General features: G+C 37.7%; 1 protein-coding gene across 1 annotated transcript; it reads right to left on the bottom strand.

Annotated features, from left to right (window-relative positions):
* Positions 1–710: 710 nt before the first annotated feature.
* ntf3 (neurotrophin 3) lies at positions 711–15993 on the bottom strand. Its single transcript, XM_042721678.1, has 2 exons — positions 15833–15993; positions 711–4140 (listed from the first exon to the last, which is right to left on the bottom strand). Exons 1-2 carry the CDS (start codon positions 15848–15850, stop codon positions 3373–3375), a joined length of 786 nt encoding a protein of 261 aa, XP_042577612.1. The 5' UTR covers positions 15851–15993; the 3' UTR covers positions 711–3372.
* Between the last annotated feature and the right edge of the window lie 1806 nt (positions 15994–17799).

The raw sequence follows: 17799 nt of genomic DNA, 5'->3' as shown, positions 1-17799 counted from the left end.
GATACAGTTTTGAAAAAGACAAAAATTAACACTTCCTGATTTTGCAATATCCACAGTTAACATGAGGAACTACACTTGTATGATTTTGAGGAGAAATGACTTTAAACATCCACTAAAAACCATCAGAACACCAGCTAATAAAAAGTCATTATTGTTTGAGCTCAGATGCCCCTTGCTATTTTATGTAACGCACTAACATTTCCGCATTTTCCAAATGGTCAAATAATGTCACTGTATCTGATAATCACAATTACTCTCACAATACTGACTCTGATATGGACATGTAAACAAACACTAGTACTTTTAGCCTCGTTTGCTTATCCTTTTACCTCATTTAACTCTTTTTCAGCAGTGATTTTTCATGATCATTCAGTCTCAGGCTTTGCTCTTAAGAACACACTGCAAGAGGATTATATGTTAATTAACCATTGACCAGAGCTATTTTCTTCCTGTGGGCTCTGGCAAACAAAAGTATTTACTCACTGAAGGTTGTTTAGTTCAATGCGCCTTCCCTTGGTTCCTTGGGTTCTGAAGAGACCATCAATGTTTGATTAGAAACACATACAGATCATCTCATGAGTCGGGGCTGGGAAAGGTTTTTGGGTTCTTTTCCAGTAATCTGTGATTGAAATGTTTAACATACAAAGAGCGACATTACATCCTACAGATGACAATATTCACGTAGATTCCCAAAAGGACGTAATCAGTAGTAAGATTAAAAAAACCTTTATTCAGACAATTCTCACACAGACTGCCCTTGCAGCGAAAAGAGGAGGATGTTGTAGGCCAGATAAACAGCACTCCTTCAAGTATCAGCACGAAAAAGAAATTTTAAGAAACATTGCCATTATGGGAAAAGTCTCTATTTCAAAAAAAAAATAAAAAATAAATACAAACAATGGGTTATAGGTAGAGCCAAAACAAACTACTTCACTAAACAATGACCATAAAGCAAATGAGTCTTTCTTCTTTACTAAAATAGGGATTTGTCTATTTTTTTGACATACCGGAGAAAACATTCATGTCTGAATATTATTAAGAAGCATGTAGTCCTTAAATATAGTTTGGTGTGTTTTGGCACAGTTTTATTTCAGCATAAAAGAGTCCTTGTCCTTGGGTTTTCTGCAATGGCCATAGGTCCATTATAAGGTCAGTTGTAGTGGTTTGAAGCAGCAAGAATCCTACACAGTATGCATGACACCAGGCTTTTCAAGACAGCGCAAAATACATGGGACTGTTTCAATGAATGTTATCCAAGAAGTCAAAATCATTTAGGGATCCTCATGTTCCAGTGTAATAATGTGTGTTACAGGAAAGGCAATGCATTTGGACAACTGTGTGGGCCAATTCCCAACAGCATCCTTGGAAAACGGAGTTCCTGTGTTCAGCTTTTATCCTGTTTTTCCGCAGAGGGCCATACTGAAGCGGGACATAATCAGAGACTGAAAAAGGTGTGTTGTATCCTTGGTGGTCTGCTGTTCTGTTTCAAATCTGAGTCGACACTCTGTTTCACAACCTCACATCCAATACAAGCACTGTACATCAGGTCACGAACAGAGTCATCAGCCACAAAAAAACTTTTGCTTGTTTAAAAATGCCTTTATCCAGCAACCCGTGAAGCATTAAAAAGCAATAAAACACTTTTTTATACTGATCTTTTTATAGCCACAATATAATACAATTTCATGCTAATAAAGCTTTATGTTCAGACCTTGGAGGACGAAGTCTTGGCACTTCACTTAATGTAGTAATGAGTTTGGACCCCATCCTGGCTTATCCTGCAAGTTTTATATGCCGGTACAAAATTAAATATGATATGTAGGTGGTATAATTTGGATTTTTGTGGACACTTGGATGGCTTGTCCAATCAAAGGTGACCTGGGTCATGCATCACAAAGATATGTCTGAACAAAAGCCGAGCCCCAGATGCCTGGTCTTTAAAAATGTTCTTAAAATGACCGCAAATCCTACCTATATCGTCTGATATGCTTTGCTGACAAACGTTTTTGTCTTGGGGATATCTTATTTAATGTGAAGGAGTACAAAACATGTTAATTTGTTGAAGAGCTGACACATTTTGTGTAAGTCATTGCATATCGCAAAGCTTACGGAAATCTCTTCACCTTAGTATCTCTGTACTAGCGATTTAGCAAGTCTCTTTATATAAACGTACAGCAGGAATACACAGCAGGCCTTTTTTTAGCCACAGCGCACCGGCAAATGCTTATCTCCTAAGATGAGTCTGACAAGAGGGAAACCCTCTTAAGGGGGAGATTACGTGTTCAAATCCCAGCTCTGCACGTATGCACATCGTCTTAAGGCAGCTTTACCTCTGTGTAAGACTACAGTGTCATTAGCGATGGCCCATTTTGTTTACATGCTGCTCTTATGCGTACTGGCTTCGTTCTTTAAGGTGGTCAAGTTGCTACTGATCATGGCAGGTGATTGAAAAGAGACTAAAAGTGCAGTAAGCTTATTTCTGGTGGTTTCTGGTAGACTGGGCGGGGCTTCAAAAAAGGGCATGGCTAGTGGGAGGAGTCTTTGATCCTCCATTTGCTGACGAGCTTCTTTAGGTCTACTGAGCTACACAATGGTGAGCAATAATTTCATGATTGGACACTTCAAAGTCAATACTTGGTTGCTGGCATTCCCACTTTATTGCGGCTATGTTGGAATGCACTAAAGGCAGTTTCTAAAATGATGTTAAACATTTTCAGAAGGCCATCTAGAATCAAAATACTACCCAGATTGTGGAACACTAAACCGTCACTTTTTTGGTTTATATGTTCTGCTAGGATTGACTCTCTGACAAGTTTCTGCATCTATAAACCACTAATAGGAGTGCTTAGAAAAATATATACTTAGGTATTTCATGCAGTTTTGATACACATATACTGTATGTTTACAAATTTCCACACAAAATACGACAACATCCCAACTGTGATTTGTTTTCCCAGACACGAAGAGGATATACTGGCAGCCTGTTTCAGTAGAAAAACTGGTTTTCATGAACAATACTGAAGTTAATATGATATTGAGTGATCTGTGTTTTCCATTGCAACTGTTCCCAAGGTCCAGGTCTAATGGAGTGACGTGTCCTTTGACTCTGATACGTGAGCAAGGCACAATTCAGCATGCAATGCTCCTGTAGCTTAGCGGCATTGCAGTCTTTCTTCTTTTTTTTAAAGATTTTTCTTTGCAAACAACTTAAATAAATAACAAGTATATTTATACATTATACATTATACATAGACATGTATAAACTATATGCATTCCATATAACTTAAATAATAATTTATATTTATATACTTACAGCACCCCCCCCACCCAGGGAACATAAAAAAGACAGTGGAGAAGTGGCTGCAGTTTTTTTCACGTCCTGCGGTGTTTGCGTGAGAGCGCGCAGACACACGAGGTGTCTATTCGTATCCAGCGCCATCCCACCGACGATTCATCCTGAGTGAGAGCACGCACAAAAGTCTGTGAGGTTTTGCACTGCGAGTTCCAGTGCTTCTCGTCAATACCCCGACAGCTGCCCTTTTGGGACTTTCCGGTGTTACATCTCGTCTCGTAAAAGTACTGCTTGATATTTGTGCGTCCTGCATTGACAGACCCCAAAATCTTGACCACTTGTCCCTTAATGTCCACAGCTGTGGTCCTGTCCGTCACCCACAGGCTGACGCTGTCACACACTGAAAACTCGCCCCTGTAGCTCTTGTGCTCAGTGTTGCGCTTTTGCCGGGTCTTGTTGGTGCCGCTGCCATCCTGGTTGCTGACAAAGTCATCCATGAGGTAGAGCGGTGGCGGTTGCAGAGGAGGTCGGTCGCTGAGAAGCACGCGGGGCGAGTTGTAACGTTTGTGCTGACGCAGAAGCTCCGTCGAGATGTCCGTCACGGACTGGTCACTGATGTTTTCCTTGTAGTCCATCACTGCGGGTGGGTTTAAGGTGGAGGAAGGCAGCGCGTCATCCTGCTTCTGTCGGCTGCGGCTGATGTCGGCCTGCAGGAGCTTTATGATGAGCGTGTTGATGGGGTCCTGCGTGGGCCGCTGCTTGTCCATCGTAGAGGCTGAGATACCATAGAGGTACATGAGGAACATCACGTACAGCAAGATGGACATCACTAGATTCACCTGTAAGATCTGTGGAGAAACAGAAGACAGTTGTATAAATATAAATCAATAAATATATATAAATAAATAGCATGGTACGTAGCAAACAAAAGCAATCAACTTCCTTCTTTTTTTTGGCCCTGCGACAGCACTGAATTCTCATGAAGCTCATTGTTGCATGACAATGAGTGGTGGCACTTCTCCAGAATATCTGCATGCCATCGAGGCACAGTTAATGGATGTGCGGTAAAAGATGGCCTGCAGTGACATGCACATGAGCGTGTTTGTGGCCTCCCTTTTGGCGTATTTATTTGAACTCCTGGCACATCTATTTGGCACGGAGTACAGTATATTCTGTTTCATGACGGAGCACAATAGCATGAAACAGAAACCACAAAGAGCAAAAGCAGAGTCTGCTAAATCATTGGAGCATCATTAGAGTACACCATATCGTGGTGGTATAAAAGGTTATTTAAACTGGATTCAAGAAGAAATAAAATCACTTATTCACCTGTGTAACCTTTATTTCTGTACTTACATTTTTTCCCATGCAATTATAATTAATAGGGACTAGAGCTTTTCAAGAACCACTTACATTTCGATTTGTTCTTCACACATTTAAAACCTAGAGCGTACAAATCAACTTTTATAAGACTTTTATGATACTTTATAGTTCTTTTGGGTCCTCTTGAAGGATTAATTGTAAAAGCATGGAAAAAACTACCAGCACATGTCTTGATTTCTCCAGTAACAGTTAGTTACTGTACACTACATTAGCAGTGAATGAAAATGAAAAAATCTTAACTTGTGTTAAAACAAGTTTTTAAAACAACAATTCCAATACATTATTAAAGTCTACCAATACATTATTAAAATAAAAATGTATCTGTTACTATTATGTAATGTACCTGAGCTAACATGAACAGATGTTTTTATAATGTTAATAAAGATTAACAAATACTGCAACAAATGTAATGCTAATTGCACTGAAAAAAAGGAACCTATAAATGGTCAAATCTAAATTTGAGTCAAAGCCAATATTTAATATCAGTGAATCCACCTAAATATATTAATTTATACCAACAAATGGGTTAAATAGGATAGAAATAGCTCTTTAAGGTAACAATTACAGGATACCACTTTTTATAGTGTGTAAAGTGTTACGATTTCATTTCTATTTCATTTAATGTCGCACAAAAAAGAATTATTCCATTTTGGGTAAACTACTGTATTCTTTTAACACAATAGTGCCTTTTTCCACATTGCTTCAAGTAAGAAGGTCTGTCCTCTGTGAGCTGTTGGAGATATTTAGTGCAGATTTTCATGCTAAATAAGGTAAGAGTTGTGGCCTACCATAATCTCGTGTGGTTATTTTAAAACTAACAATTACAGTTAACAGCCTTTCAATTTTCTTTTCAGCAGTATGCAAGCAGCAGGCCTCACTTGGCAATTATCAGATACGTCACTTTCCTGGTATGACAAGGATACCAATTATTTTTCATAACTCGTAACTAGACATCCTTCTCAGGTCTACCTGAATAACCAGACACTGAGTTGTTGCTTTCAGGTTTTCTTTCAGATCAACGTCTCGATTGTGCGTTCTGGGATCACCTGAAATCAAACTGATTTAACGAGAGAATGTGAGCCATTTTGGCCGCTGCAAAACATCTCAACGTCAAACCTAGAGCAGTCAAATCGTAAGTGACACTAAACTACAGACTACAGTGCAAAATGCAGGAACTGAAGACTAATCAAGGTCAAGGGTTACAGCTGCTACATCAAAGCACCATTTGCATCAGTGTCTAATAAAAATATATATCCAGTGTGCTTCCTAATCTTTACGCTGCCCCCGGTGTTTCTATATCTTTTCAGAACCACATGTCTTTGCCTTCGAAGAACCGCAGGGTTTGGGAGGTCTTGGCATGGTGGTTGATAGTGTCATGTGATGCTGGGTTTGTTACATAAATGATTTTAAATGGTTTTAAATTAGACTTTGGTGACGAAAACCAACACAAAATACCTCTTGTTCTGTAGGAATGTTTGATCTTTTATCATTTGACACAGAGTTCAGATTAGTTCACCTGGATTTTACAGAAAATTATCTAATGTGTCATTGATGTCACAAGTTTGCAGCCAATTGTCTGTGTGTACTATCAACACTGACCTTTGTTGTTTAAGAGATTGAAATCTTGATGTCTGAAAGGGACAGGCGAATGAGGGAGTTTGAATCAGACCCATGGTGCTCAGAGGAGACTGTTAATCATTATCGGTCAATAAGCATCGCTAATTTTGCTTTTTTGGCAGGGGTGATGCCTGCAATTACATGTTGGCACTTCAAAAGAGGGACGGCATGACAAAGTCACCTTACAGGCAATGGCGTAGAAAATTACTCCATTTTATTGCCTTTACAGATTCATTTTTTCTGCCTGTGCAGTTGCTGAGTTCCACATTACTGAAGTTGTGACTGAATAATTGTACTAAATATATAATCTGTAGTAAAGAATTTTGCAAGGGAATAAGCTTAATTCCAAGGTGAGCTAATAAGCTAAATTTGATAAACCAAATCCAATTTACATTTGCAGGGCATTTAGCAAGACACAAAGGGATCAAATCTGTATTAAATTCTCAGGCAGTAAATCTGCTAAGAATCAAAATAAGGCCAAAAATGCAAAATCCCCGCAATTAAACTGTTTTTATGCATGTTTGTTGAAAATAAAATACACCATAACAGCCTCCTAAAATGTAAACTGGCCTGTGACAGAGTTTTTTGGGGTTGTGTCAACCCTCTGGTGTTTTTCTGTCATTTTTTTCTCTGGTCATTCTTGACCAAAACAATTGTTTTTTTTTTTAGAATTTGTTTACTGTATCTTAAAAGTACAAAAGGTTTTGCTGTTTGCTATGTGAACACACACACACACACACACACACACACAGTTTGCTATGTGAACACACACACACACACAAACACAAACACACAAAATGGACATGATGTAAAAACCTGGTCCTGAAAAAATATTTACATGGTCAAAAATGACTGCACTGAATAATTGTAAGTGTATTTCATCTTGTGGAAACGTTTGTTACTGCACCCAAACAAAATCTTACTGATTTTATTTTTTGCGATATCAACCTCAACTTTGGAACAAAACTAAAGATGCTAAAATGCTAACAACTAAAACATGTTTTGTAAAACTTAGATTTCATCTCAAATCTTTAAATTCGGATTTTTGAGAATTTTTTTTTTTAGTATTTTTTTTTTTTTTAATTTTTTTTTGTTTTTTTTTTTTTTTTGTTTCATTTTACTTAACTATTCCATTCATGTAATTTAGTACCATAAAATCCCTTAAAACACACACACAAAAATATTGAACTTAAATATATTACATAATTTGATTTCAATGAAAAATCTTAAATAAATAATTTCTGTCATTTTTACTGCCACGTGAGCAGCACCAAAGAGTTGCATAAAAACATAAATGTGCTGTGCTCGTACTGAAACAAGAGTTACGTGACTATCCCAGAGAGCCTGTGAGAATGTATGTGTATTGGTTATGATTTTGTTGTAATGTTTATATGAATCTGCAGTGAACTACTTCAAATTGTGCAACATTCCCATGTGCACTTTAATTGAGAACAGAAAACATCAATTAGAAATGCTTTGTCTTTGTCAACACAATTTGCATCTCATGCCCCATAAATGCATAGCCTCTGGGGAAAAGTGCACAAAAGTGCAAGATACTGGAATGAACATCAGTTATTCTCACCATTTGGGTTCATTCAGGTGAACACGGGGTGGAAATTTACTTGGAGCTCCAGACCAGGGTTGAACCGATAATCTTTTTCATCCTCTTAAGTGCGAGCAAATGCTTGCCTATGTTTGTATACATCCAGCAAGCTTTTAAAAGGGTTCTTCTACATTATGCTGCAAAAATTACCTATAATGAGCAACTCGTTCACATTAAAGTTCAACTTGCTTCCCTTGAAGCGTAATTTAACACAACAAATGATGTGAGAGAAGCACATGCACTTGAATCTGTTTTGACCATGTTTGAATAGATAATCCTTTGCATCCTCTTAACTGCGCTCAAATACTTAGCTGTGTTTCTTCATGTGCTGCAAACATTGTCGGAGACCTTCTAGGAAGCACGGATAATGCGATCCCTCACTAAACTAACAAGAGTATAAGGTCTGATCCATGCAGAGGGCCTTTCTGAACGTTTTCCTCTCAAATGCGTTTAAAATCTCTAAGACCCTGACATATTCCTTTATGTGCCTTGCTCTGTCATGTTGCATAAATGCAGGAAGTTCACGTCTCACAGGAGTACAGATGTGCATTCATGTCTCTTCCTGGATGAACAGCAGCTTAAACGTTTGTCTTCAGGAAGGTGCCAAAAAGATATTCGGTAGGGGAGATCCTTCTAACATCACAAATGATTGCAGATCAGAGACACTGACCCAAGTGCTTCACCATTTCTATGTAAAAAGTTGCAGTATGCTAATGCTAATATGGAATTGCTCACACTTTCATTCAGTGTAAATCTCCATGCTAGATGCTAAATTTTAACATCAGTATGCTGGGGGGGGGGGGGGGGGGTTTCCAGTGAAACACAAAAAGGAGACATTTGAAGAATCTTGATTCAGCATGCAATGATGGCTCCAAAAACACAAAAAAGCACCTGAGAACTAGACCTTATGTCTTGTACGTTATATCCTAACTTTCCTGAAGTCATACAATAGCTATACATATGTTACATATGTTACAGAGTTCTAAAGGATATTTAAAGAGGGTTACATCGTTCATTATAACAATAGAAATAACAAAGCAAAAGCCCAACTCATTAAAGTGCCCGAACTCACAGTGGGCCGCAATAGAACACTTAATACAATTGAACTGGAGAAAAACAAATTAATTGACAGTCCTCAATGCACCTAAATGTTGGCTAAGCTATTACATTTTTGCATTTGGTAACATTCTTGGTTAAAAACGCTGTCTGCCACAGGCCCACCGGCGAGATAAATCACTCCCTACACAAACTCTTACATCTGACCCAAATTGAGCATGACATGAAAGTATAGTGAATGATTTTAAGCGATGAATGATTTTGACCATTTCCCTTGGTGGTAGTTCCACTCACAACCTCCCAGCCAAACCACACCAGACTGTTTTAAGCGTCTGGGATGACACGCTAAGTTCATGTGATTGGCCTAGTCAGCTGATAGGCAGTTAATGGACTCTGGGTTGCTTTCTTAGGAATGCCCAAATTTGTTGACGCCCTAATGCATTTAAACTAGGTCAGAGAAGAGAAAAGCTGTCTGTATGCTTTTGAACAATTATGAAAAGTCCAGGACAAGATAAGACTTTTCAAGTAGCATCAAGTTTGAAACACAAATCGTGACGATTAGCTGGTGGGCGTGTACAGTACAAGCTCAATCATTCAGCTGTTATTTTTTTGCTAAGACTTACAGTAATTGTTGTGCAGTGCTGATAACTATGTTTAGACGGTGAATGGCATGTCGACATGACTTTGGGCTAAATAAAAATTATGCAACACATTCAGCATATTTAAGGTTATCACATTGGGTGCCAGGTTTGGACAGATTCAAAATTTGCTCTAGGAGTGGACTGATCTTCCGTGAATCAGAGGGATATTGTTTTTAAATCACCCCGGGTCCTTTTCACTCTAGCGCTGCTCCTCATCAGCCAAAATAGATGCAGTGACGGCGACAGCCCAACAACCTCCTTGGCTAAATGCTAAACAAACAAGCATTGTTTAGGAGCTCACAAGTCCATCGCCTCAGAAACTACATCAAGAAATTCCTTTTCACTTGCACACAAGTGACTCTCACAAAAACTGTCCTCCACAATCAGTTTGATCTCAGCAAAAAGGAATTATTTTTTATATAACCTGAGTCTTGTGACCTTACCAGCTACGGGCCTACTAGTAGCTGCTTCACTTTTCACTGGAAAACAAAGGTCCTGGCTATCAAGCCAATATTTTATAATGACATAATATTAAACTGCATAAAACAGCATGCGCAGTGAACTTTTATTTCAGGACACGGGAGTATTAGGCGTCAAAATCTGGTCCTTGATCTCCTTTAACTGGTTTAGGCCACTCGATGCACAGCTCTGTACTTGCTTTGGGATTAATCCTTATAAACACTTGTGGGTTCCTTCATTTTAGAAACAGCAACCAAAAGGTCACTAGAAGTCTGAATAAAAATGAATTTTGTTACTTTGACTTCGCAGAGTATACCTGTTCTCCCAACAGCAAACCTTTCCGTCAAACAGCTGTGATTTATAACGAATAATCAATTGCATGCACATTTCTGTCTTGTTTTCAATTACACTTAAAGTTCAAACCTACAGAATAGCATGTTCATGTATGACAGTTGTTAATCTCTCACAGCACTGTGTCAGTGGCCTCGACATTGGGGCTTCTTCACCACCTACGCACATCATCTAAGACTGGCCAAGGAGGCTTACAACTCCCTGAGCTTTTAACTCCTAGAGGATTGGCCTGAGATTAGCAACAGCCTTCACACCAACCAATGCACCATTTAACACACCGTTCAGTCCGGCACGCTTAGATAACACAGATATTGAAGTTGCATGGTCAACGTGAACTGGACAGTTTTAGCATTCATTGACTAATCCACTCAATGGCCAGTTTGTATTGACATATTGACATATTTACAGCAAATATGTTATTTTTTTTCAGCCGAATCCATTTAGACAGCTAAATATATGATTATACACAGTGTTGGGAGTAATGCGTTACAAGCAATTTGACGTATGTAATAAGATTACTTTTTTCAAGTAACTAGTAAGTAACGCATTACTTCTAAATTTACAACAAAATATCTAAGGTACACTTTCAAATAGATACTTTGTTTTTCATTTATTGATTGAGACCTCTTCTTTCCTTGTTGAGAGAAATTGTAAGGTGCATTGTCTGTGTTGTGTAAACATGATGGTTATAGTAGTCCTACACTAAATGTGAACATGCATCTACTCATCTCACTTGCTCAAAAACAGATTCAGTATTCCTAGAAAGGAATAAAAAAAGCAAAATGCAAACTCAGAATACGATGCAAACCTGCAATAATTAAATCTTTTAAATAACAAAAATATACTTTATGTATTTAATCTCACTGCTGACCTTTGAAAGTTGAATTCAACCATACAAATAAGCAAAAATGACTTTAGTTAAGCATCACATTTGTGTGTGTGTCTGTTTATTTTTTGCTGCAGTAATAGCGTTATTGTTATAAATTTTTTGTTAGCTTGTTCAACCCAGGTGAGTAAAAGTAATGCAAAAGTAATGTAACACATTACTATCCATAAAAAGTAACTACATAACTTTTTTAAGGGAGTAATGCAATATTGTAATGCATTACTTTTAAAAGTAACTTTCCCCAACACTAATCATACATGTGGTAAATTGAAAATCCACAACCAGTTTACCATTTTTAGGGTTATTTTCTGTCAGATTGGGTTTGTAAGAGGAGGAGTGTCCAACTACAGAACAGCAAAAGAATCAATCGAGCTAACAGATACTGTACTGATACGCTTTTTATACTTCAGTCACATGGAGTTAGGTTTTAGCTTTGGAAAGATACTGAATCAATGAATTTTGCATTTAAGCGCACTATGAACTGTTTAGCTATTGTTTGAGACTGAAACACGCATACATGTCACCGGAGAAATAGAAAGAGTACAATGAGAGGGAGAATAACATATAAAAAAAGCCAAAAGCACTTAAAAGTGGCTGTTCTTAATGCACACAACTGTCTGTTACCAATGCATTGGCACGTTGAAAGCATCATGCAAAATTACATGTTATCTAATGGTATCTACTGGACATGACACTTTGACCGTACATATTTCTTGTGTGTTTCAGAAGAGCTACCCAAGTTGATGGACTCAGGATGGCTTAGGAGGCAGCATGCCAGCGGAAGAAATCCACCCAGGATTTTCATAGAAGAGCGTCTAAACCCTAATGCTGTCCAATTGCCTCCAGATGTTCCCCTAAAAGAGCAAAAAATTAGACCCTGACCAGCACCCTGCTCTAACTTCCATCTGGATTCATCTCGGCTTGGTTCTGAATGTTTTTGAGATGTAAGACGTGACCTGCAGTGTTTGAAAAGTGATGGCATTCATTATGATTAAGCAAACATATGCAGATGCAGGCTAACTTCGCATATTAAGTTCAGAAGACAAACATTTCAGCTGTTGTGGTTTATTGGTGGGTTTTTGTCAAAGGTTTTCAGACTTTAAATATCGAAAGCTAGACAAGCTGTGTAAACTATCAGCTCAAAGTACATAAACGTGAGCATTAGTTTACTCCAGTTCACATGCAGTGTTTTTATGAAGCAGGCTAGCTTAGCATGTCATGTTTTCAGTGCCTCGTGACGCGAGTTGTTCGCTAAGCGATCAGTGTAGGGGACGCATTGCAGCTGTTTGGCAGCTTGTGTAAGTGCCTTCCTTCAGCACACTTCATTCAGTCGGCATGTGTTTTTGGTAAGTTCTGATTATCGGCCAACACACAGAATGGTATATGACAAGTGTAAGTTAATGACAAAACTGAAAAAATATGTCAGATTTTGGCAGCCAATGCCTTCATTTTTGTCACTATTAGAGGGATTATAACACCAGTAAAGGGGTAAATTCCTTAAGATTTAAGACTTTTATAGTTGTAGTTATTATCTTGGTCTCACAAGCAACATCCCAGGTAAAAGATTTAGGTAATAAAAACATTGTGGGAACATTATTTAGAAATGGTTGTAAACTAAAGTATCTAAATATTCTAAGAATGTTAAAATGTCCAGCTTTCTGGTCGGAATTAGAACATTATATAAAGATTCTTAAAACATTTCTCACAATGTTCTACTAACTTTATTTTCACCAAAAATCTTTAGTTACAAAGCATAAATAAACACAAGAAGAGTTGACCACTGTGCTGTACAAAAGAGGAAAGGTGAAATAAAAAGAATAATAATAAATATACACTAAAACATAAGTTAAAATGAGACCAAGAATTTTAATGAATTAAATGCAAGAATAAAAAGATGAGACTGTAACTTAGATTTAAAATCATATACAGAAGATGCGGATCTCACAGATAAGGGAAAGATTTAAACGTTGGTTTTTTTAGTTTCACTACCAAACACAACAGTTAGTGTAATTAACACATCTTGGAGTTTGTAACATGATCATGTTGGTTGTTTCAATGTAATTTGATAGATGGGTGTTTGGCAGCTGACAGCAACACTTTGTCAAGGTGTAGCTACAGTACTTCCCACTCAGAAGGGTTGATATTTCTACCACAGCTTCATGTTTAAAGGGCACCTATTATGCCCCTTTTTACAAGATGTAATATTGGTCTTGGGTGTCCCCAGAATGTGTCTGTGAAGTTTCGGCCCAAAATACCCAACAGATCATTTATTATAAGAGCTGGAAAAGGTAATTTTTTAATGCTCTGCTTAGGATTCTCACTATTAGCAAAACTATAGCCACATATGGAAATGCACAGTCAAATTCTGGTATAGCATTTGCTCTTCTAGCCACTTAACAAACTGGAACAGTGCAAGTAAAAGCACAAGTATGAAAGTATTAGAATACCCAGCATGCCATGCTTCCGTGTACCATGTCACACAATATCAATGCTGTGCTGATAAGGTAAACGTGACAGAAAAGAATGGAAACACTTTTACCATTAACTATACATTACATTAACTATAACTATAGGTTTTGTTTTCTGTATGATTATCGATAGTGTGCAAAATGAAGAGTTACTAAGAAAATGAAGAGTTACTAAGAAGTGCTTAATTTCTTTGAACCTGGCCTTGATAAATTATGTATTTCTGCCTGGCTGCCATCTGTCATTTTGATGATGGGTCTGTCAGTGAAGTGTACTGACAGCTTAGACTTTGTAACCGGTTAGCGAAGCATACTTTTCGAAATATGAAGACAGCCGAGACACATTTATCAAGATGAAAAATATAATTTCATGCATGATCTGGCATACATAAAGTATTCTATAATGAGAAGATCCATATATGGTCACCGTTGTGAATTTCCCACAGTTTAAAGATGGTGACCAAAAAAAGAGACTGAGATAGTTTTTGAGTATGAGTGAACCATGATAAAGTTGATGAGATCCCCTAATGGTCAGCCAACATTTTTTGCTGTTCCCATTTTAAAGTGACAGATAGGATGCACTGCAACATACGTGAATTGGTTTTCCTGTTAGCTAGTGGACTTAAACACCTATTGTGTAAGAGGTGTGCAATGTCACCAGACCTGGTTAAGTTGGTATTCTGAAAAGAGATACAACTGACAATTTAGAAAATTTAATTGTTTTTTTTGTTTTTTTACTAATGTGTCGAGTATTTATTCACATACATACATACATACATACATACGTACATACATACATACTTTAGTTTTCACTCAGAATGAATAAATACTTTTCTTTACAAGTCATCAAAATAGCAGGAAATTCAGATTTTGTGTGATTTATTAACCTCTATAATGATAACCCCTTCAGACCCTGCGTTCATTGAAATGGACATCACATGATCTCTTGATTAAACCAATACAATTATACAAGAGCAAATATCAAGTGGATAAATTATTATTATTTTTTAATTAGAGAAAAGTCCTCAAATAGTGCCAAGGGTTCACCGCAGTCAGGTCCCATATTTCTTTTGACACGTTCACAAGTAAATCTAAATGATTTGCATTAACTCTTTAGCCTCCCCGTCAGTGGATGCCTCATGTCAAATCCTTTATTTGACAGGTGCTTGTTTCAGGAGCATGTCTGCACAAGATTTCCCTCGACACACACACAGCAGGGAAACATAAGCAGAAACAAACACAGACAGGGCTATCAAAACACAAGTGGGGAAAAAATATGCATGCAACTTCCAATTGATGAACAGGAAGAGAACTAACTTTAACCCACCGAAACACTTCAAGGGCTTCGACAGCACTGGCATCTCCAGCACAGATTTATGTGGATTATCTATTTTAGGGATTGTCTGCCAATCTCAGCCAGCTCTCGGAGCAAAGACCCAAGAACAAAGTGTTTAGACAACATCTCAGTATATTGTATAGTCTTGCATTTAAGTTTTTATGTTGTTTTATCAGTTAAAAACGAGCAACTTTTCAAATGACTGCATTTGAACCTTTTATATTCTCAAAAAATATTTCTATATTTGGAGAGATGTAAAGTTAAGCTTGCATTTACAGTTACATGTATGCTAGTTATAGACAGATCTAGACACCTTAATTTATAGTTAGAAGACCTCGCAAATAAAAAAAAAAAAAGAGTTGTCTCGCCAATCTACTGGTTTTTGCGTAAAGAGATGAGCACTTTGAAAGGTAAGAAGTGAATTTGCCCGTACTGGTTTTCAGTTCAGCCCGAGGCTCTGAGCAATTCACATTCTTCACAAATACACAAATGCGCAGAAAGTTCCTCAGACACGTTAACGATAATGTTATGAAGCAATAATGTACATTACGCAATTGTTTCTGCCACAAAATGTGTTGTTTTACGAGCAAATATTCGCTGTGTGATCTTTTTCAATGGTTAATCGTACAGAAACTGTCCTGGGGAACAAGAGTAAATGCGCAACCGTGCCAAGAGCCCTCCAGATTGCCATCGAACGATCCATGGAAGCAGTTCGACCAAACAAACTTTCTAAAGATACATACCGTAATAAAGGTAACCATAGCATCGGCGGGGAAATATTCAGCAGTGCCGACATGAAGGTGATGAGTTTATAACGAATCCTTTTTGAAAGTTTCCAGAAAGAAAGCGCGCGGTGCGTGCTGAGAGTCTTACTGGCGAGTACAGCGAGCAGCTCTCTCTCTCTCTCTCTCTCTCTCTCTCTCTCTCTCTCTCTCTCTCTCTTTCTCTCTATCGCAACTAGCATAATCTTCTACTCTCCTGTGCACATCCAGCACAGATGGCTTTTAAATGGTTGCTGTGCTTAGTCCAAAGTGAAGCCGTTCTCCTTAGTCAGTCATGCATTTGTAAGTCTAATAAGTTTAATAATAACATAAGCACGCATTTTACTGTACATTAACTAATGACCAGTTCAGCATTAAAAGTAAACGCATGCAAATTTAAAATAGCATTCTTAAAAAATAAATGTTCCAAAAGGGGGTTTTCGCAGTGATGCCATAGAACCATTTTGGTGTCCCCAAAGAACATTCCTGTTTCTTATTCATCTACAGATCCCTTTTACACTATAATGACCCTTGAAAGGTTCCATGGATGTTAAAGGTTCTTCATGGAACCATAGATTCCAATAAAGAACCTTTATTTTTAATGTTTGTGGTTTTTTATGTGTTATTTTATTGGAATTGTGATAATTTATTTTTGATTTTTATGTTATTATACTATTTGAAAGAAATTTGACAAAACAACCTGTTACTGGAACTGATTATAGGTTTTATTCTTCATGTTTGTTTGGTAACAAAAGAAACCTCCTATGAAGAGAAAGAAATGGCATACTTTCTCATCTGCTCTGTAAAAACTTGCTGCCAACTGAAGAAAAAAAATGTTGCAAAATTAATGCACAGTTGGAGCTCACGGGCATTTGGTGTGACCCAGTCGTTGAAATAAGTTGAAATTGTCATAGTATAAGCAAATTATAAGAGTAGACTGAGAATATGAGTGATTTTACAATGGGCAGGGCAGGTGTGACAGGAAACAATCGTCAATCCTCTATAATCCACCCTTTTCTAATGTTAGTTGACTCTTTGTTGGAGATATTTGTGTAGGATGACATCTTGAGCATTTCAAAAATGACATATAGGTATCTTAAGAAACCCAGTAAACCATTTTAACCTTTGCAGAGCAACAGGCACACTGGGACAATCAATGCAAATATAAGAATGTAAGAGAGTCCCTCCCATATCTTGTCATTTTCATCTTTGTTCTTTTTTCGCTCTGAACTGTCATGAAAATATACGAGCTCCGGGGCTCGAGCCGACACTGGAGCGAGCTCTGGGGCTCGAGCCGACACAAATGAAGCAAATGAAACAAATGTAGATCTAATCAGGGACAGGATCAAGAAAAACCAAATAAGGGCAAGGACGGCACATGGGGAGGAAAACACAACGGAAACACAAGTCTGACACTAGAGCAGTAAGATTACCTTTAAAACCTTCAACCCTTGTGCAAAACCCAATGTTTTAGCAAGCCACCCAGGAGCTAAAAAGAGCATCTTACCTGTTAATACTTGTTGTGAACTTCCTGGTAAAAGGTGAATTTTTGTGTTTCTTCCTCTTTTTGAATGGCTATGGATCTTTTGACAGGGTCAAAGAGAGATGTTTTTAACCAAAATAAAGGGTTATAATGTTGTCACGTGTCTCAGTCAGGACAAATCTTCCTTAATGATGTTCTCTGTCAGTGCACATAATCACAACACAATCGGTTGCGCCCCTGGAAGTTGTAGAAGTTCCTTAGTCTTCCCCCAATCAGGAAGTTGATTTGTGAAAATCAAATGAAATCATCAGTTGCTGAAAGAGGACATATTAGGGATATTTCACAAATGAAGTCATCTTCTTTTAAACCAGTCCAAGAGGAAGATACCATTGATGGAACATTGATACTATCAAAAAGACCGGAAATTCATCCTGTCGCTGCTATTTACTGCCTTTCAGGAACACTT

The sequence above is a fragment of the Cyprinus carpio genome, chromosome B4 (genome assembly GCF_018340385.1).
Source record: "Cyprinus carpio isolate SPL01 chromosome B4, ASM1834038v1, whole genome shotgun sequence".
In the NCBI taxonomy this organism is placed as follows: Eukaryota; Metazoa; Chordata; class Actinopteri; order Cypriniformes; family Cyprinidae; genus Cyprinus; species Cyprinus carpio.
The sequence above is the reverse complement of the archived record's forward strand: the minus strand, read 5'-3'. Positions and strand labels throughout refer to the sequence as shown.